Source organism: Pinus tabuliformis, chromosome 8, assembly GCF_031772625.1.
Source record: "Pinus tabuliformis cultivar Carrire ecotype Pingquan chromosome 8, CPIR1, whole genome shotgun sequence".
NCBI classification, from domain to species: domain Eukaryota; kingdom Viridiplantae; phylum Streptophyta; class Pinopsida; order Pinales; family Pinaceae; genus Pinus; species Pinus tabuliformis.
Genome location: NC_142294.1, coordinates 341,656,185 through 341,678,703, shown reverse-complemented (window position 1 = coordinate 341,678,703; position 22,519 = coordinate 341,656,185). Strand labels below are relative to the sequence as shown.

At 36.4% G+C, this 22,519-nt stretch overlaps 1 protein-coding gene across 1 annotated transcript; it reads right to left on the bottom strand.

Moving 5' to 3' along the window:
* Positions 1 to 6,074: 6,074 nt before the first annotated feature.
* On the bottom strand, positions 6,075 to 11,932 carry LOC149235538 (uncharacterized). The gene is made up of 3 exons (XM_089368586.1): positions 10,610 to 11,932; positions 9,540 to 10,301; positions 6,075 to 9,236 (listed from the first exon to the last, which is right to left on the bottom strand). Exons 1-3 carry the CDS (start codon positions 11,930 to 11,932, stop codon positions 6,075 to 6,077), a joined length of 5,247 nt encoding a protein of 1,748 aa, XP_089224712.1.
* Between the last annotated feature and the right edge of the window lie 10,587 nt (positions 11,933 to 22,519).

Here is a 22,519-nt window from a genome sequence, read left to right as displayed (position 1 = left end):
TTATAAAAGAAGAGAGAAGAAATAATAAAATTGTTGATAATATAATATCACTATTGAACATGAATACAATAAATAAAATATCCATGAGAGAGTAAATATTCTAGTTAGGTTGGGTTCCTTTGTGCATGCACTCAAATAACTAGTTAATGTTCATAGAATAGCTAGTAAGTAAAAATGTATTGAGAGGATTTAAATTAGAAAATATCTTTTGATAGAGTTAAAATAAGTGGTGTTGAAAATAAGTTAGAATTGATGTAATAGCCCTTAAATGCAATAACTACCCATGTAAACTCCAATAATAAGACTCAAAGTCAACAGATAAGGTACGAAGATGTTTGGACTAGGTGGGTAGCTAGGTTATGTTCATAGATAAGAGAGAGTTTTTATTGGACCTTAGGGATAAGGAAATGAGCAATAAATCGACATGTCAAAACCTATCACTCCACCACTCTACATGTCATCTAAGGTGTGACCCCCAACTAAGAGTAACCTACAAAAAAGAGTAAATGGAAAAATTAGGTGATAATAGGAAATGGTAGGGAAGGCCTAGTAATTAATTATAAGTGACCATATGTTTCCCTAAAAATGTATCGAAGAGGGTTAAATGATAGCCCAAGTGAGGTCTTGATGAACTCCTAAGTGCATTTTACCCAAAAAAAAAAATGGTTTTGTTTAGAATGAAAACAAATTTCCGCCATTATAAATAACCAACAAGTCTTATCTATTAGTATTTTTACACACACATATTATGAATTCAAGACAGACAGAGAGAGAGAAAGAGAGAGCTGAGCTCTAAACTTATGAAAACAAATATTAAGAGTGTGTTTGAGAATATTAACATAATCAATAAATATATTTTTAATGTGTATATTTCAATCTATATTTGTGTTCCATGTAATTTATTTTCTAGATGTTCAAGGGAATAAAATGTATGATGGAAACAAAATACCTATGTATTTTAGAATTATGATATATATAAAAATAAAAATGGATAAAAAAAATAGAAAAGAATATTTTTCATTATTACTTACACAAACACACATATCACAAGAGACAAAGTGAGAGCCGGCTAGGAAAGTGTGTCCAATTTCATTGATGGTGAATATGTGGGCCATATTCGAAAACCTCATAAAAAGGGGAGATAATGATGGTGACAAGAAAAGATGGGCATGTTTTTGTTTATGCAACCTGAACCACCAATATTGTCACTTTAAAGCTAAATAATGTAGCCAAATCATGTAACATGTAGTTGAAAAGAGGCAATCCCACTTATTTTTTCAAATTCATAGAAATACATGTATGTTATTTTTACATAAACAAAATTTGTATAACATTTCTCATCATGAAGGATTTAAAAAGGAAAATTTTATTACTAAAATATTATTTTAAAGGTAAAGGACTCCTTTTCCTCTTCCTTGAATGGTAAAATCCTGTATACCCATTTCCTTTGCAAAAAATCATCCAATGTGTTTAGAATACGACTTATATGTGAAAAAATCTAGAGGCATCATGGTTAAAGGACTTGTTCATAACATTTGAGTTATATAAGATTTATATTTCTTAATTAAGTGCATTTTTTCCTTTTTTGGTGATGCTCTAAGCCCTTGGATGTGACAACGCTTTTTGTTAGCCTCATGTAAATGTTACAATGAATTGTAATTCATGTTAATAATGTGTAAATACAAATAATGACCAGGCCAATAGAATGGACATAGATTCAAAGGACATAACATGAGGAGTTCTTGGGAAGAGATTATACCCAAACAAATTAGTTTATTTTACCAGTTATCTCCTTGACAGATTAAATGGTCTTTTAGTGCAAGCATTGAAGTTGTGTATGGGCTTCCTAAGTGAAAGATTAGCCTATATTATCCCTATTCTTGTGGCATGTGTTCAGGAAGTCAACACACAAGATAAGATATGGGAATAAAAAAGCGACAAAGAGACAAATAGAATGTTCAGTTGTGCAAACGAAGGAAAATGTAAAAGAGAAGGAAGAAGGATTTTTATGCATGGGAGTGGGAGCATGAAATGAAGCCAAGCGAAGGGTAGGAGGAGATACTGTGTGCACTAGATTCTTGTGGTTTTTAATAGGTGGAGACACCGTGTGCTCTGGATGCTGGTAGTTCTTAATGGGTGGAGACATTGTGTGTTCTAGATTCCTATAGGGTTTAGTAGGTGGAGAGATTGTGTGCCATAGATTCCAACTCAAGGTGCGACCCTGATGACTTGGTCGGGATGTGAGTTAGTTGGAAGTCACAAAGGAAATATAAAATGTGGGTGATCGGCCCATAGCCCAGACACTGACCTCATAGTGGGACCCACAGGCTTGTGCCTAGGTTCATTTGACCAAGAGGATGTTCTTGCCATATGTATCTGGTTCAACCGTGTACCAACATGGTGAAGGTTTGGGGTTTTAAGGTGAATGAGTTGCATTGCTGTAGAAAGTGAGAGAACCAATATCATGGGTTGCCCATAGCCCATAGGCTCATGAGATTTGAGCCAGACTCATGAGACTTGAGTCAAAATTTACAGACCCTTATATTTGCTTGTATCATGTGGCATTAGAGCAGAGAAAGATTTCATGTAGGAAAACAAATTCTAGCTGCATTTGGGTAGAAGTTGCTGTGACAATTCCATGGCTATAGTTGTGGGTAGAATTATTCAGAGAGGTGAGAAACATGCATCAACGAGAGGAGCAAACAGAGCTTGAGATGTTCCATAGGAGGTTAACCTGTGATACCAAAAGATAGAGCCACAGGAGATATCTTGGTGATGTGTCAGTGAGGCTCGGTTGCAGCTCACCATTAAGTGCTAGCAGAGGCTTAGTGATACATGGGGAGAAAGAAGACTAACATGGGGATGATAAAGAAGCAGCAATGAAGGAGCATGATGAGGAGATCATGAATATTTTCTATCATGGGAGTATGTTGGAGGGTCATAAACCCAAGCCCAAACCAAAGTTGATTCTTAGAAGCTTCCCGAGGAAGCGATGTGGAAAGTGTATGAAGAAAACATGATTTCCTCCTGTTTTCTTTCATGTAAACAAATATTAGAAGCCCTTAGAAGGATATCATGGCAAGAGGATGAGACTCCTTGTCTCTCTTTTGGGGTTTATTTTCTTTAATTTTAGAAGGGGCAGCTTGCAAATGTGTGAGGCATGACCAATACTACTATAAGAAATTAGGCCAAGAGTGCCCAGACCTGAGGGTATATGTTTAATAATTTCCATTTTAAATTTATTTGGCCTTTGTGTTCATTTGGATATGTGTCTATTTTTATCATGTTCATGGTTGTTGTATTTTCTTTATGGAATAAGAGCCATGAGAATTAATATTTTTTGTTGAGACCATAGTCACGGTAGATGGATCATCCAAATGTGGGCCAAGTCTAAGCCAAAGTGTTGCCATGAGTTGCTAAGAACCATTGTGAGGGAGATGATGCTATTGTTGAATAAAGAATGAGGGATAGTGTTTTAATACCATCAAGTCTTAGATGGAATGCGAAAGGGTGGAACCAGTGAACCCAAAAAATAATCTCAAGGAATTGACCATCGGAATCCCAACTCGGATTAGGACTTAGTCGACATAGTCAGTCCTTGTGTTAGTCGGTAGTTGTGGAGGAAATAAAAAGGGTTGGAAAACCCTATAGCATGAACCCCAACCTCACAGTGGTACTCATGTGTTTTTTCCAAGGTTCATTTGACCTAGAGGATGGCATTGGTTTGTGTATGTGGTTTTGCCTGGTACCATCGTAGTGATGTTTTGTCTTTTTGAGGTGAACAAGTTTCATTCCTACAAAAGGTGAATTAGTCAATATCATGGGCCCATAGACCACAAGTTCACGAGATTTGAACCATCCAGAGGTCAATATTTACAGGCCCTTGGATTGGCCTGCATCACTAAGGAAGGTTGTGAACGCTATTGGTGAAGTGATATTATAATGTTGAAATAAATATATATTAATAAGTATGATATATAAATAAATTGTGTTTAATAATAATAATAATAATATCAAAATTAATTGTTTTATAATTAATCTAGGATAAATAGTGTACGAGTATATGGGATTTTTTTTTAATGGAAGGAAAAGGGGATGGACTTTATAAAGTTAGATAGATGAGATTAAAAGATAAAATTAAGTTGTAAAAGTTTAAAATGAAATAAGAGGTATTCCAACGATCTTAGTGATAATTGTTCATGTGATAAGGGCAAAAAGTTCTTTGTGATTATTGGTGGTGACATTGTGCCTTGCTATATAGCTACACAATATTCTCTCTGAAAGTGAAAGGGTAAGAAGATTTTGTATACAAAACTCTTTGGCCCCGCAACATAATGTAACAAAGCACAAAGTTTGATATTTTCGTTGCTCTTAATTTTCCAACTATTTCAAGGTCGGACACACACTTTTACACTACAAATTTAAAATGCTATTCTTAAATGTTGCACTTTTCTTTTCCTTTTATTTGTTTTTTAATTTTTCTATTTTATGAATATTTTAGGTTAACTCTATAGCAAAATATAAAGTTAATCATGCAACAGACACATTTTTTTTGTTTTTTTGTTGAAATCTTATGAGCTATATTTTCCTAAAGTAGAATTTAAAAATTGCAAGTTTTGTACGACAAAAATTGCAAGTGTGAACACAAATTTTAAAATTGGGGATCAAAGAATCAAAATTTCACACAAAAAAGTTTGAAATTTGGGACAAGAAGTCTATGTGCTTAGCGAAAATTGCAAAACCCCAATTTCTTGCCTAACTCTTTTTTGGCAATCTAGCTAGATAATCCCTAATTTTTTTTTGAACCCATCAATATTTTTTTTTTCTCGGTAAATGCTAATTCTATTAAAAGTGAAAAAATATGTACAAAAAAGTTAAGTCCTCAGAGGAGGCCTCGGCCAATCCTCAGTCAGAAAACCAGGGATATTACATTTTAGCCCTTCAGTCAAAAATACAATGTAGTCCTGCTGACTAGATTTAACATTCCTATACTTGTCTTGGCCTGCATTGACAGCCAGTAAAAACAAACCTACGGCATAATCATAAGTAGGAGTAAACCAGTCATCACCCACTAATTTCCTTCTCAAAATCATATGAACAAAAATACATAACATACGAGCAAGAGAGCCTCCCAGCAAGAAGTTACTGTGCTCAACCGACATGTCCAGGCAAAGGTGTTGTGTCCTCCTTATCCGGGCTGGGGGAGGCTAACCAGGTAACAAAACCATCTTCATCCAGGACAGGCTTGCCATCCGAACGAGTAACCAGGTGCAGAACTTCGGAATTTCGTTGAGAGGGTCCACAAAGCAGAACGTCTTCCTGAACTGGATGCTGTTGCTGAGTCTGATCCGGAGCAGGGGCGACTTCCTGCCTGTGTTCCATATGATAAACGCGTCCGGAGAGGTCCCCGAGCAAGATGCTGTCATCTTGTGGAGGAGTGAGACCAGACGTAGCCGAACTAGAAGAATTACCCTCCTCTTCAGAAACAGAAACTGTGAAATTGATTGTCACAATGGGTCTATTGAGCTCACTCTGGAAGGAGAAGCTGGAGGTCTGAAATGAAGCGTTCAGACGAGACCTATCCGGTTCCGACATCGGAGATGAAGGCGGAGCAGATGTAATAGGAGCAACCATCTGAGGCCCGGTCCGAGCACGACCTCCTCTATTACCAGAGTTACTTCCCCTGCGAGGGATGCCTCTTCTGCGCAACATGTTTGCAATATGAGAGAGCCCGGGAAAACAAAGGAAATGAAATTGACCAGGCGAGGGGAGAGCTCTGAAAATCTCAGAGTGTCTCCAGTGCCACTTAAATAGCCAAATCCAAATGACAATGCGCCTGATCTGAGGCGACTTAGCGTCATAAACCCCTGCAGCATTAATGTCATCGCGCTTATCCATGGTCCGAAACCAGAGAGCAATCAAGGTCGCCATGCTCGAAATGAATTCGAGCCTACTCCGAGTCTGCAGCCAAATTAACTCGCTCGCCTTGAACCTGTTAACTCCACCTACTGCCTATACCATGCAGTCCACCGGCCTGCCATACAAGAGGCCAGTTGTCCGTCCGATGGTATTAATCATTGATAACTGGAGGGATCACCCGCATCCGGGTGGGATCTCTTGATTTGGGCTTTATCCCTAGTGACAATCTCCTGGATTTTGACAATCTGGTCCTCTGAGTCTAGGCTGGAAATAGAACCTTCAAAGTAACCGCTCTTAGCTTCCACCCCAAGGTTGGCAAGAAAGTCAGCGAGTTTATTGCCTTCCCTTCTGATGTGTTTGCAGGAAATTGCTTGATGCTGAGCTAGCCAGTTGTTGATCAGCTCCAATCTCTGGGCCATTCTCCAACTTTTGCTGACTTTGTGTATGGGAGAACCGTGCAGCATTTTGATGATCATTCTGATTATGATCTGCGAATCCCCTTCAACAATGAGAGGAAAGAAACCTTTTCTTTGGGCTAATTTAAGACCTCTCCATAATCCCTCCAATTCTGCTGAGTTATTAGTGTCCCAGCCTATCGATCCCATGAAGATACAGTGAGGATTGCCATTGTGATCCCTGAAGACTCCTCCATATCCTGCTTTCCCTGGATTTCCTTTAGAAGCGCCATCAAAATTAAGCTGGAACATGTTGATGGGTGGCGGAATCCAGGCATTTAGTTCCTGTCCCTGCATTATGGGGTTCTTTATCCCAGTGAACATTTGATTTATCTGAATCCCCCAGTTGTCCCATATTACTTTTTCCTTAGGTGAAGTGGGAAGGTCATCTGAGTGCCAGTCTCTAATTAAGAGAGTCTCCATGATATTCTGATGAAATTTATTCCAGAGTTGCTCTACAGATGTAGCTTGATTTTTGAAAATTCTTCTATTACGCTCTTTCCATATGTTCCACATTAATAGTCCAGGTATAAGATGCCATAGGTTATTAAGGAAGTTGCTTTGAAAAGGTTGTTGACCCCATTTGCACATAGTAGCTTTAAGATCCCCATGTACCCTGCCTTCTTTTTGACAGCGAAAAGCTACTTTCTCCCAGAGTTTTCTTCCAAATTGACAGGTCTGCATAATATGTAAGGTTGTTTCCTCCTCCTTTCTGCACAGTAGGCATATAGATGGTCCTAAGAAACCTCTTCTTCTAAGATTATCCCAAGTTAAAATTCGATTATGACAGAGAAGCCATAAGAATGTGGAGACTTTTGGCCAGTTGGATGAACGCCAAATTTCCTCCCAAAGTTTATCTTTGTTGAGCCGATCTTGGATAATGATTCTGTATGCTTCCTTCGTGGTAAAAATTCCTTTCTCTTCATAACCCCACCTGATGGTGTCCATTCCTTCTGAGATAATGATTTGCCTCTTTTGAAGTTCTGTATTTAGGTAATGCTTCGTTTGCTCAGAACAGTTTGATAGAAATTGATTTGCATTTTTCCATTGCCTATGCTCTTGAGTTGTACCTGTTCTCCAGAATTGGCTGACTGTGGCATATTGATTAATATCTCGCTCTGGAATTTGATGATCTTGTAGAATGTCTCTTAATCTGGGTAATTTTTGCCATGAGTCTTCCCAAAATCGCGCAGTGGTTCCATTTTTAATTTCCCAAAAGCTGTGTTCTTGTATGAGGCTCCTGTGTTGTATGGCAGAATTCCAAAAAACCGAACCCGCGCTTATCTCTGTCATTCGTATTCGTTCTTCCATAGGACAGTTGCTTGCATATTTGGCTGTCCAGAGAGAGGCCCATGGAGTGTTGGGATGGGCTAGCCATCTCCACCAGATTTTTGCTCCCATTGCTTTGTTACTGTGCTCAGGGTCCCTTAACCCAATACCTCCTGCTATTTTAGGAAGACAAACTTTATCCCATTTCACCAAAGCCCATTTTCTATTTTGACCGGAGCTTCCCCATAGAAAATTGCGTTGAAGAGTCTTGATTTCTTTGAGAACCCATTTTGGGGCAGCTAGTATGGAGAAAAGATAAAGGGGCATGGATTGAAGGACTGCTTTGATGAGAACAATTCTGCTAGCCATATTTAGAGCTCGATTAGTCCAGAGGGTGAGTCTAGACTCAAGCTTTTCCAACAATTGCTTCCAGGAAGAGTGCTTAAGAGCTGAGGCCATTAAAGGGGCACCGAGATATTTTGAGGGCAGAGAGGCAATAGTGAATCCCAAAATTCTTCCAATAGATCTTTGTGTGGGCACAGGGGTATTGAAGAAAAATATTTGGGATTTAACTCGATTTATGAGGGCTCCTGAAGCATCAGAAAAGGTTGACAGGATAGATTTGAGGATACGAGCTTCTTGCACTGAGGGATGGCCAAAAAGCATATTATCATCTACAAATTGCTGATGGGAATAGGCGGGGGAGTGGTTGAAAGAAAGGCCTCGTAATTGCTGGGTAAGCCTGGCCGAGGAGATGGTTCTGCCTAATCCCTCTGCCATAATTACAAAGAGAAAGGGAGATAAGGGGTCTCCTTGTCTTATGCCTCTGGAGGGACGGAAAGTTGCTGAGGGAATACCATTGATTAAGACAGAGAAAAAAACTGAAGATAGAAGATTGAAGATCCATCTGACCCATGAGTGAGCAAAACCAAAAGCAAGAAGGATTTTTTGAATGTAAGCCCAACTAAGACTGTCAAAAGCTTTGGATAAGTCTAGCTTAAGCAACATACCTGGTTTCTTGGTTTGCTTTAAGGAGTGAATTATCTCATGCGTTAGAATAATCCCGTCCGTTATTTGACGCCCTTCGACATAACCCGATTGCTCGGGCGATATAATCAGAGGGAGCAGCGGCTTTAGTCTTGTTGCGATTACTTTGGAGGTAATTTTGTAGATGATATTACACAACGCAATTGGTCTATATTTGTCTGGAGTGTTGGAGTCTTCCCCTTTTGGAATTAAGGCTATGAAGGTAGCATTTAATCCAGGATACATCCATCTGAGTGCTCTGGATTCCTCTACTACCTGCCAGACTTCATCCTTTATCAGGTCCCAGAACTTGTGAAAAAAATTTGACGTAAAACCATCCGGTCCCGACGCCTTGCCTTCCTTCAGATTCCGCACAGCTTCTTCAACTTCTTCTAGGTTAATAGGCTTGAGGAGAAGACTATTATGTTCCTCTGTTATTATCCTTGGTATGTTCTGAATTAGCTTGTTGATGGCCGGCATTCTATTGAAATCGGGCTCCTGATGCGCCTTCTCAAAGTAACTCAGGAATTCCGCTTCAATGCCTTCATGAGTTTCAATTTTGTCCCCCTATTCATTTCTAATATGAGAAATGTAATTTACCATTCTACGCTGCACCGTTGTTTTATGAAAAAATTTAGTATTCTTTTCTCCATTTTTTAGCCATCTGATCCTTGATTTCTGTCTCCATAGTATTTCCTCCTGTTTAGCCCTTTCTATGATTCTAGATTCTAAGTCTTGCTCCTGCTTGGTTAAATCCTCCGTGCGCCCTTCAGTGATGATGGTTTGCTGGATTTTCTTCATTTCTGTGTTGAGGGAGGCTTGTGCTGTGAAGATATTGCCAAATGTATTGTGATTCCATCTTTTGATTACCCCTTTAAGATGCTTAAGCTTTTGCTGAAACCTGGCCATTCTGGTACCTTCAGAGGGATTGAAGTGGAGCCAAGTGGATCTTACTAGTCTCTCAAAGTCCGGGTGAGTAAACCAGAATTCTTCAAAACGAAAGGGACGTTTGAGATTGTTACCTGGCCTATTCCATTGTAGTTCGATAGGCCAATGATCTGAACCAGAGTAAGGAAGTATGGAAGCCATAAATTCCCCTCCTAAGTGAACTGCATTATCTGAGATAAGGAACCTGTCAAGACGCGACGCGATCTGCTGCTCTCCCTCTCTTTTATTACTCCATGTGAAGAGACCATTGCCTGTAGGGACATCCATCAGCCAGTTATTTTGAATGAAAGTTTTTAATAGATTGCCATCATTATGTGTTCTGCTTCTGCCTCCACGTTTTTCTTCTATGCTCGCTGTCATGTTATAGTCACCTCCCGAAATCCAAAGTGGATGAGGCCTGTCTAAACTGAGATCTGATAGTGTATTCAGGATCTGAGCTTTTTGAGCTATGTCCTGAGGAAAATACACATTTGTTATTAGCCCATGGATATTGGAACCTAAGAGATGAAAGGTTGCCTGAATGAAGCTTTTGTTTGCTTGAATATTGTTTAAATGTATGACTCGCACATCCCAGAGGATTGCAAGTCCTCCCGAAGCTCCCTGAGCATCAACAGCTACTACATGCCCCCCTGGCCATGCTTTCACTGCTATTTTTTCCAAAAAAGTTGAACTACATTTCGTTTCCTGTAAGAAAAGAATACTTGGTTTTTCTTGCATCAGCATATTTTTTAATAATCTACTTTTCCTAGGGCTATTGAGCCCTCTGATATTCCATGAAATTAACTTCATTGAGAAATATGGGGGTGTGGATTGAAATACTTGGTCAGTTTGGCATACCTCCCTGACTCCACTAATATCTCTCTGATCTTGATAGTTCTTTCCAAAGTGGATTTCCTTCCTCTTTTCTTATTGTCCTTGGTGATAAATTTTCCATCCCATGGACTTCCGATTTGGACTCCTAGTGAATATTTCTTCTGAGCTCTGTTCAGAACTTCTACTAGGTTATCCACTTGTTTTTCTGGTATCTTTTCGAAGTTCCCTGTCTTGCATGCATGTTCCAAACCTAGAATGTCCAGCTCCCCTATATCTAAGGGTTCCGGATCTTCTTCCATATTTTGAGGTGCTTGAGAGGTATCCTCTCGCTCCTGTGAAGATTTCTCCTGTGGCTGCGAATATTCAACGTCCATTCCTTGAGAATGCCATGGCAGGGTTTTAGCTGGAGAGATCAAGTTGACTTGCTTTTGGATTTTCTTTCCTTCTTGCCTCGATGTCTCGCCTGGTTGTTCTTGATGGGCCTCTTTGTCTTTCGCCTTTTCCTTCTCCTGATCTTGCTCGTCGTCCTTGTCCAGTGCTTCGAAGCTATTGCTTGTTGTGGGCTTTGCTTTATTGACTGGATTTACTTTGGTGTTGCCTGTTGCTTTCTTGTTTCCTCTCCTTCTATTTGTTACCTTGGTGAATCCGTCTGTAGTCTGGTTGTCAGTACTTTCTTGGGGAGAGGGTATCTTATTTTGAGGACAATCTCTATAGAGATGCCCTATTTCATGGCATTTCCTGCATCTGAAGGGCACATGTTCATAATCTATAACTTGAGTCCACTCAGAGTCTTCATGAAAGAAACTTACCGTGTCTGGCAGCGGTTGCTTGAGATCCATATAGACACAGATCCGAGCATAGGATGTGTATCTGCATAGCTTTGTTTCTTCTGCAATCTTTACAAACTCGCCAATAGCGTTCCCGATTTCTTGTAGAGATTTTTCTTCCCAGTATTCCCATGGTAGTGAATAAAGCCTTATCCACACTGGCGCATAGCTCAGATCCTCCTTATCTGGGTTGAATCTTTCGACCCAGCCTTTCAGATATAAACCGACTGAATTAAAAAAATAAGGACCCCCATCCAGGATCCTATTGCGGTCTTCCAGGCAGTTAAAGACTGCAGTGAAGAAACCCTTGGCTCCTAGATGCAAAGAGATATGCCCCTTAGGATGCCATTTGGTGTTGATCCAGCTTCTCAGCGCTCTCTCCGTCGGCCAAATTCCTATGAATTTACCGATTAGCGCGTGATCTCTCATGTACTGTATCCTGGCATTGATGCGTTCACTTGGGAAGTCCACCCTTGGCTTATGGATCGCTACAGGCTTGCAGGTTGAGGAGCTTGCTTTACTCCTTTCATCTGCGTCAATATCCTTTCCTTTCTTTTGTCTGTTGTCAATGTCGTTACCGCTGAGGTCCTGTTCCTTCTCATTGTCGGCTGTAGGCCGTGCTCGGCTGTCCGAATCGGGGGGAGGCTCCTGGCCCTCCCCCTGAGGGGTTTGCATGTGTCCCGTTCCTTATGGGCACTTCTTCTCGCTCGATGGCTCAGCCGACTCTGCCCGTTGTACCAAGAATGACAGTCCTGCCGATTGCAGGTTTCACAGAAACCCTAGGACAGGTCGCAGCATACGTTCCCGTGAGCTCTCTTTCCCTCCTTCCTAGCTTCTTGACCCAACCCATCAATATTATATAATATATGGATGTATACTTTATATTATAATTTCTAGTAAAAGCAAATGGTTTCATGACGTTTATAATTTATTATGATATTGTTGTTTCATGTTGTTTTATTGTGTATTTTTAAATGTATAAATAAATTTTATATTCTTTTGTATAATTTATATTATAATTTCTAGTAAAAGCAAATGGTTTCATGACGTTTATAATTTATTATGATATTGTTGTTTCATGTTGTTTTATTGTGGATTTTTAAATGTATAAATAAATTTTATATTCTTTTTGTATTATAGGTAGAAGGTGTGGAAGTTTGTTCTACATTTTCCCTCTTCCTCACCCATCCCCACTTCCACACACATAATTTCAAATGTTTTTGAAGCAAAATAGGATGATCCTAATGTCCCATCAAAAGTTCTATAAGATGCAAGATCTCCACTTTTTTTCAAACCACATGATAAATACATGGCAATGTTCTTCTTGAAACTATTGAAGGTGATGAATGTTGATTGTGAAGTACTACTATAATGTTGAAATAAATATATGATAGCTATCACATATAAATAAATTATGTTTAATAATAATAATAATAATAAAATCAAAATCAATATTTTATAATTAATCTTGGACAAAAAGTGTACAAGCATATGACATTTTTTTAATGAGAGGAGAAAAGGATGGAATTTATAAAGTTATATAAATGAAATAAAAAGTTAGATTGATTGTGTATACAAAATTATTTTGCTCTGTAATGTAATGCAATGAAATGAAATGTTTGATATTTTTGTTAATTTTGATTTGTTATCAGTCAGTTTGGGACACCGTATTTTAGACAACAATTTTAAGATGTTATTCTTGAGTAATGAAAATTTATTTTCCTTTATTTATTTTTAAAATTTTCTATTTTATTTATCCGTTATGAGGAGGTTACACATGAGATGGTGTGTCCGTGAATAATTAAAATCATTTTGAACTTAATTTTAAGTTTGATTGTTTGAGTTTTCCATGACTTGGAATGAAGAGTAGTGTGAGAGTTCTAAAACATGTGGAAGTGGGGATGTGTGCAGAAGGTGAACACATTCCCCCTCCGTACATTTTTTTTGCACACCTAGATACAGTGATAAAGAATCATATATAGTGTTTCCATTAGTATTTTATATTGATGTAAACACTTTTGAACAAAGACTATAGATTTGATATTTATTTAAGTAGTGAGTTTTGTTTCTAACTTTATTCAAAATCAAGCAAGATTCATTTTGGAGAAACAAACAAAACACATTTCCATATATTTTTCTGAAACAACCAATTTTGACATTTAGTATACTTCAAGTGATAATTTTAATCTGTTTTCTATACACCTTTGAGCTTTCCGTGACTTTGGAATGAGGTGTTTTGTTGGAGGTGACCAAGTCGGGATATGTGACGAAGAAGGAGCACATTTTTCCTCAACACACTTCTTTTGCATACCCCATAGAGTGATAAATAATAGTAGATAATAATTCCTTGAATATCTTATATATTTATGTAGACACTTTTAAACAAAGGCCATAGATCTAATATTTATGTAAGTAGTGAATTTATTCTAAATTTATTCAAATTTCTTGGAAGATTCATTCTGAAGCAATAAACTAGTCTAGACTACGGTTTCCACATTCTTGAAACTAACACTTACTATAATAGGTATATTTGGTTGAGTTGTTGAGATAATTTCTCAACAGTCAATCTTTTTGTTTTGGAATAGATGGGATCTCACAGGCGCCAGGCACCATAAATATGTGATGTATCATGTGATTTACATAGTGTGTAATAGACTTTTTCTTACATTTGTGCATCTTTTTGTTTATCTACTTGGTATCAAAGCTGGTAGCTCTAGGCTCACTCCTTATGTGAGAGCCCAAGAAAATGCGAGGAGTGAATTTCATTGTGCCTCCTCCCTTAACGTCGTCACCTGCTCAACCTTCAGATGCTGCGTCTCATCAATTTTGTAGAGTTCCATCAACATATATGATTGCAGATCACAACGGTCTGAAACATTGCATTGGTGACAAGCAAGTGGATGTAGCTAGGGTCATTCTCAGCTGCCTTCCATCAAAATTGTGTGGCACGCAGGGCCGAAGCGCCGCGCTCACCATTCATCCGGTATCGGCCTCAACAACAACCACAAGCGTTTCAGTCAAGTATGATTTCGACGGATCTCAATGCTGTAGCGGAAGCGAAGAAAACGATTACAGTGGCATCACTGAAGTTGTGGGTGCGGTGTAATAATAGTAGTTAGGTTTTTTAAGTCGAGATGCCCCTTTGTTTTGTGTAATGCAAAGATTAATATGATCAGGGGTTCAATGAGACTTTTTTTTAATAAGTGGGGTCGTTTATTAACCAATTGAGGTGTATGCTAAATCCTTGTGGTGGAAAAACTAATTAGTTTCATGAGTATTCAGAGGATTTGATTTCAATCAAAAGGATCAAAATATCAAGGCATTGTGTGCCAGGTTCTCTTATTTACTGAAGTCTTCAACGGTCACTGATTTAGCCCATTTAACTAATTGTTTTGAAGTTTGAACAAGATCAAAATTATTTTTTTGGTGCAGGTAACATCTATGAATAAAGCTTCATCGAATTGCAGAGGCATTCGTCCCCGCCGATGAGAGCTAAGTCACCAGCAGAAATCACTCGAACGGAAGCACTCAAGTTAGATTGCCTAGGGCATGGAAATCAGAGTCGATTACATGAAAATTTTGTTTACCTGTTTCTTACGGAGAGAGAAAGGTAGTTGTGGTATACACTACAAGAGCTTTAAGAAGTAGAGTTAGTGCATGAGGTAATAATTTTTTGCAGTCACTATGTTTTTTTAAATATCTCGCAAATAGTGGTTGAGAAATTCAATGGTTCACACTTTTATACCTGGAAAGGTTAAAGTTCAAATGAATTTAATGTATACAAATTGAACTAGCACCCCAAGATCCAAAACAATTAGTTGATTGGTTGAGAAGGGAAAAGAAAGCTAAATTTATTATAGACCTTTCTTTGTGAGACTCACAACTTCATCTAATAGATCTAGAAAACACTTCTGCCCAAATATGGAAAAAGTTAAGCCAAATATTTGGGGAAAGGGTTATGAACGCAAAATTCACCTTGAAATTACAATTATTCAAATTTAAGATGCATAAGGGAGTATCATTGTCTACACATATAAATGATTTAAAATCACTCATAAGACAGTTGGGGGAAGGAAAATGGAACGAAAATTGAAGATGAAGATGTTAAGGCTATTCTATTAAACAATTTACCTTCCAAATATGATAATGTTATCTTTATCGTAAGTCAATTTTCTTCCATATCATTGAACGAAATGGTAGCAACTCTTTTAGCAGAAGAAAAAAGAATAAAAATAGGTGATGTAGAGGACAACTTACAATCTGAGATGGCACTATTCTCGCGGGGCATGATCCATAAAAACAAGAACTCAGCGAAATGGTTTTATTGCGATAAACATGTTAACACAACATTGAGTTGTAAGACTCGAGCCAGAGATATCTTAAATGGGAAATTAAAAGAATCTACTAACATAGCTACTATTGAAGACATGCGAGAAGAAAAGTTTGAGGACTTCTCAGATTATGGTAGTGAAGGTGAGTACAATGCATATCCTCTCATACTCTTTTAAGCTATCAGTGATGTATGTTGTAAGTTATAATATACAATCAACCGCTTAAAATATAAGATCTTAAAAAAATCGGTGATAATCACTTAATATAAGTTTAGTCAACTTCCAGTTTGGTTCATCGTCAGGGCAAGATGGAGAATGAGATCATGGCACCATATTAAGTAGAAAGCAATGTAGAAACCCTTATTAATCTTAATGGTTAGTTGTTTATTATAACGGTTAAGATTAATAAGGGTCTCTACATTGTTCTCTATTTAATCTGGTGTCATGATCTTATTCTCCATCTTATCGTGAGGATGAACCACACTCGGTGATTAAAAAAACATCAATTCAACTTATTTTATGTGATTATTACCAAATTTATTTTTAACTAATATATCTTAAAAAAATTATTATTTCAAATCAATTTAGATTAACAATGGAATTCATTTACCGCGTTGCGCTGCACATTAATGAGAAGGATAGAAATGAAACATATTTTCTACCAACAATGTTCTTATTTTATATGACGTTCATATAAAAGGGGTTTAGCGGAAGACAAATTAATAGAGGGGGGAGAAATAAAGCATAATCTAATCTCGTAGGGATTTATCATCCTATCCAAAAATAAGTAAAAATGAGGAAGGGTTGAAATGAAATAAAATATTATAATTAATTAATGTTTCATATTAATTAAATAAGTAATATTATAAGTTAGATTTTGTATTTTATTTATATAATGGTTTATACAATATTTTTAGAAATTTTAATAATTAAATGTTTTGTTTGGTTGGAAAATGTTTTTTTTCAAATAATTTTTTATAAAATAAATATAATAGTAATTTAAAAAAATTATAAATTAGTTTATCAAATTTTAATATTTTGGATATCTAAAGGTTTGTGAGGGTGCTTAATCTTTTTCTACTATCAAAAACCACCATTCAAACTTTTCAATTTTCTGATTTTTTAATTTTTTTTCAAAATTCAAAAATATACACTCTACCAACTTTATGATGTTCATAAACAACACTTAAAACTAGCAATTGTCCCAAAAGGTACAAATAGAGGCCGCTAGGATTATTAAATTGGAATTGTTGAATTTTTTTAGAAGAGATATTGGTTCAATCAGCCTGGTTGCCTACACTGCCACAACTCTTCCCGGTAAACCCTGACAACGATTCTGCTTTTGTGAAAAATTAAAATTTGCACCAGTAAACGTCACACATATACCTATACAGCTGGATTGTTGATTGATATCTTTGGACATTGAATAATTTAAGGTAAATCTATTCGCTATTACGCATTTGTGAAAAAATGAAAATTTGCACCAGTAAGCATCACAAATATATACAGTTGGATTGTTGATTCATACCTTTGGACATGCTCGATTAATGAATAATTTAGGAGGGGTGGGGTTTGTGTACTGGATCAAGCCTCTGAGATTCATGGGAGAAACGAAGGAAGAATCCCCACCCAAAACCTCCTCTGCAATCATCCACTGTACCCTCTCAGTTGGATGAAATTTGTCCCAGTAAACATATTCCTTGGGATCCTTGCAGATTGAGCACCCTGGATCCAACCCACAGCCTACATGGCCATTGTATGAACCATCTCCACAGAAAACCTGTTGACCCACCCCGTACCTCCTAGTCTTCGTCATCCAAAATGAGGTCTAGTCTGCAGCACCCTAGGCCGATGGCCTAGGCTGCCCTGGTTCGAGTCCTCCTGCCGACAGAACCCTCATCGCTCTCTTTTTCACATCCCCCCTCAAGTGAGAAAGGATTCATAACCCTATATAATCTTATTAATGAATATTATTATATATAATATTATATTAATATTAAGGTTTAATCCTATTCATATTACCAAAAATAATTTAAGAGAGTCATAAACTAAGCAATATGGGGATTAACAAAAAATAATAATTAATTAATCTATAAATAAATAAAAATAATTTTTTAGGAAGAAAGCGCAAAAATCTAACATGTGTTGATACTCCAGCCATCATCTCTATTTAAATTAACAAGTCTTTTTTTCCAATTTCTAAGGCCTCTCTAAATTTACGATAATGAAAATGGTCAATCCTCACAATGACCTTAGCCTCTTCAATGGAGATGTGATGATTGGTTTTTTCTGCATGCTCTACCAAAGCGGAGGAGCGAGACCTTCCATGCCTGATGTCGGCAGCATGTTCACAAATCCTTTGGTTAATGGATTGACCGGTCTCACCAATATAAGGAGCTCAACAAGAACAGGGAATGATATAAACACCCTTCTAATCCTTGGGGTTAATCGGGTCCTTAACAAAATGAAGAGAACTTCCTATAGTGTTAAGAGGTCTAAAAGAAGAATGAATCTCATGCTTCCTCAAGATCCTAGCAATTTTATCCGTGGTCCCTTGAATAAAGGGAAGATGAACACCGGAAGACCAATCCTTGGGGTCAATCTTACTCTTAGGACCCTTTTCAGCATTTTGAAAAGTCTTAAGACCTTGAGACCTACTATAACCATTCTTATTAAAAACTTCCAGGAGGTCAGTGTTCTCATCTTCAAGGTGATTTTCGTCATAAACTTGCAACGCCCGCCGAAGTAGCTAAGGTGTTGAGAACGCCTATCTTTTGAGCAGGAAAATGATGGGAGCTAGCATGGAATTAAATCGAATTTAATTATTTTAGAGAGATGTTACAATGTTTAACATTTTGACTTAGTCAAATTAAAATTAAAATATAAAATATAAAATTTTCCAACCCATGGTTTTTCCTTATCATATTTTTAATCTATGGTTTTTTCCCATGGTATTTTTCTCTAATGTGAGTTATTTAAAGGTTAATATTTAAACTAATCTAAATTCATTTTAACTCTACATCTACCAAATGCCAAAAAAAATCAAATCTCTTTTCACTCTTAAAAAATCAAAGTGTCAAAAAAAAATCCTTCTTAACTCATAATAAACTTACAACTAAAAATAAATCTAAACTAATTTTTAAATTTAAAATTTAAAATTTATATTTCAATTAAATTGTAAAAATAAATTAATAATACATTGCATTTAAAAAATAAAAATCCTCAAAAATCTTTGCTTTTCTGAGCTTTTTTCTTTCGATCTTTGATTTTTATGATCTTTTTCGTACTTTCTTGATTTTTTGCATATAATCTTTTTTGAGCTTTTGTGCTTTCTTGATTTTCCATTGTTTTGTTTTCTGGTTCAGATCAACGGTTGAAAGTGTTTCATCTGATCTAACGGATCAAAGTAAAAATGTTGACGAAAAGTTGATGCATAGGAAAGGCGTATCGACCAAATATATATTTTCATGTTAAATATATAAATTTTGACATCATTTAATTTATATGACTTTGCTCATTAATATTATTATGATAGCAAATTTCCTCCTTGGGTATGGTTTAGTTACTTTTCATTACGACTAATGAGAGTCTATGAAAGTCAAATATCTGTCGTACATAATTGTTTTAGGATTGCGCTACCTTCAAACAAAAGAAAACATGAAGCGCGTCGACAATATTAAAAATAAAAAATATCCCATTTCCGCGTCACACAATGCCCGTCATCGCAGATCTAAGCGCTGCAACGGCCACAATTTCACATATTCCAAGATATCTAACCTTTCCTCGCTCACCTCCACCGAAAAGAAGCATTGCCTTGAAAATGATATATGGTTTGCTCGGAACAAGCCGATGTGGGCGGAGCGGAAATGGGAACCAGTCGGGAAGTGGCCCAAGAACATACATACAGGTCGAAAGCGGCGAAGGTAGATAAGGTTGAGAGTTGAACAAGTTAAAATACGATTAAATTCACGCGTAAAACAGGCAACATGTTTGCTATCGGAATGTCGCGGATATTGCGTGTCTCACTTTTTGGATTAGAAACTCAACGCTACATGGGGTGCCGGGCAGGGTTGGAATTTGACGTGCAAAATGCCCGTCATAGGGCATTTTGATCTTATTTTACGTATAAAAATTAAAAGAAATTGTTTTTTGCAATGGGTTTTGAAAGTTATAAAATGTATTTTTGATGGTTCATTTTTTAACGAAAATTTCGTTACTACCTTCTCAAACCGCTGAAAACATGCATAACAGCAGTTCTGGGATTTGATCACACGTATTTACTCGTAATATATTTTATTGACTTATCAATAATTAAGCTTTGTAATATGTGGTATTTGGAATTTGTGTCATAATATTTGTTTCTATAGAAATAAATTAAGTTCATATTATTTAAAGTTATAGGTGAATATTTGATCATCAATAATTAAGTGTTGTAATATTTGGAATTTACATTAATATATTTGTTTTTATTTAAATAAATTAAGTTTATGTTATTTATATTTAAATAAATTAAGTTCATGTATTGTGTTGGTTTTATTAAAAATTCAGTTTTTAGGTTAATTCCATGTGATTATGATGGTGGAGAGGAATGTCAAAAATAGTTTTGGTCAATTTCAAAGTCTTTGACATGGAAATTTATTTTTGGGAAGTTTTATTGGTTCATATTGGTGAAAGAAATCCATTTGTTTTTACTGAAATTGCAACATTTAAATTATCTAATAGAAATCCAAATTGAGAATATTGAAATAGGAGCAGAATGATTGCAATAACAATTAGTTGGGCGTGAGTAAAATAGATTTCTAGATATACTCATAATTTTTGTATCATGTCTTTGGAAGAATAACTCATAAGTGGAATCTGGATGATATGGGAATTGTGGATCTCATCCATGACTAAAACAACCTTCATGATTCAACAAATCATTTACTTATGGTTATGTTTTTTCTTTTCTGATTAATCTGTGAGAAAAATTAACATAGTTGTGTGATTGAAAAGTATTTTTTTAATTAAAGATTTATTAATGAAGGGTCAATTTTTTATCAAAACATTATGATTGAAGGGCAAAATTTTAAACATAACGTTCCTTGACGGGTAACATAAAAACCCAAAACATCAAAAAAAAAATTGTTTGACGGGTAATGAAGAATCCAAATTCCAACCCTGGGTGCCCCACACAATTGGCCAGCACTCCAGTATAGTATGATATTTTGGAGGCTTTTTTTTTTTTAAGTTTTTTCAATTTAATTTTTTTAAAAATTAACTAGAATTTATTAAAATCACAAAATAACAAGTTTTATGAGTAACTCATTCACAATTCAAATTTCTTAAAAAAATTTAAAGTACTAAATCCATATATAATCAAAAACTAATTTAAATAATACAAATTAAAATTTCATCTTCATTTTTCAATAAATTTTAATACAAAAAAAAATATAAAAATCACACTAAAAACTTCTTAAAACCATCTAGTAAATTACAACCATATTTCCCATAAATCTCTGAATTCAGGTCAGGTCAGGTCAATATCATGGGACAAAAAAGTCAAGATCTTCTTCTTCAACCTTCGCTTGCAGATTGCTTATACCATGGCTGCTTGTACTTCCCTGCACGATCTCGCCAAGAAGCCCGTGCCTTGCCTCAGTCAAATGCTCTATCATTAATCACAGCGATCATGACCATAGTCAGAAAATTAGGGGATCTCTACATCAGAGATTACCGTTAGGTCTCTGCCCATTGATTATGGGTAAGAGCGCCTTCAAACCTGTATTCACCATGTTACACAAAGGGGCCGTTCCTTCCTCCCGGCCTTCCGGAGGGACGAACTCCTATCCAAATGCCGAGTCAACTCAGATCTCTAGGAGAGACGCTTCTGGTCAACCATGAGTTGCCCTCCGTGTTTTCGTCGATATAAATTGCAACCTGGGGATTAACCAATATTTAATTTTCAGGGAAACTGTCCAGCACGATCTGGTCAGGACATCCGTACTTAGAGTGACCATTTTTCATTTTTATACTTATTAATTCATACATTAGGTGTGCATATAGATATGTTCTGCTCCGGAGAAGCAGTCTTTAGGATTTCTCTACATTTTCTGTAATTTACAATCGTAGATTCTTTAAATCTCCTCCTATTAATTGGAACTATCGCAATTATAAATTTATAGTTGTATCGTAGTCTTACTGAGTTATTAACGATTCTATGGCTGTAAAAATGCTTTTATGTTGTGTTGAATGGCTTTCTTATACCCGTAGACATAGATATGGTGGTGTTTGGGCGGGAATGTGGTGAACTATTTTTTTTTTATTGTTATTTATTTATTTAAATGAGTTTTTATTGTATTTATGGATTAAAAATTGTTAATTATTTATTTTATTTAAATGAGTTTTTGATTTTATATAATGATTAAAAATTTTTAATTATTTAAATGATTTTTTTATTTTTATATTGATTAATATTTTCAAGAACTAAGATTCTTGAGATGGTTGAATTTCGGATAGTTTAGAATTCAAAAAAATATAATTAGGTGGTAAGGTGTTTCTCTTTAAGAAGAATTTTCTGATTTTTCGCTGTACTACTCTGTATCATTAGATGAAATAGTAGACAATTGAAGCATTTTCCTCCGCGAAAAGTTCCCTAAGCTACCACTGTGTACTCATCTATACCATTGGATGAAATGTTAGACATTGTGTACTCATCTATACCATTGGATGAAATGTTAGATGATTGAAAAGTTTTACACCATCAGCTAAAAAAACTACTTCGAGTTAAACCATTTTGCTGAATTGTTTCTTGATGCCCTCACATTGATTTGGTGACATCTCCACATTTATTTGGCGGATTGATTTTTTGACATTTCCACAGTTCTCTCGTGGACGTCAACTGGAGCAACAGCGGCGGCAACAGGCGCTGTGACAACTACACGGTGGGGAC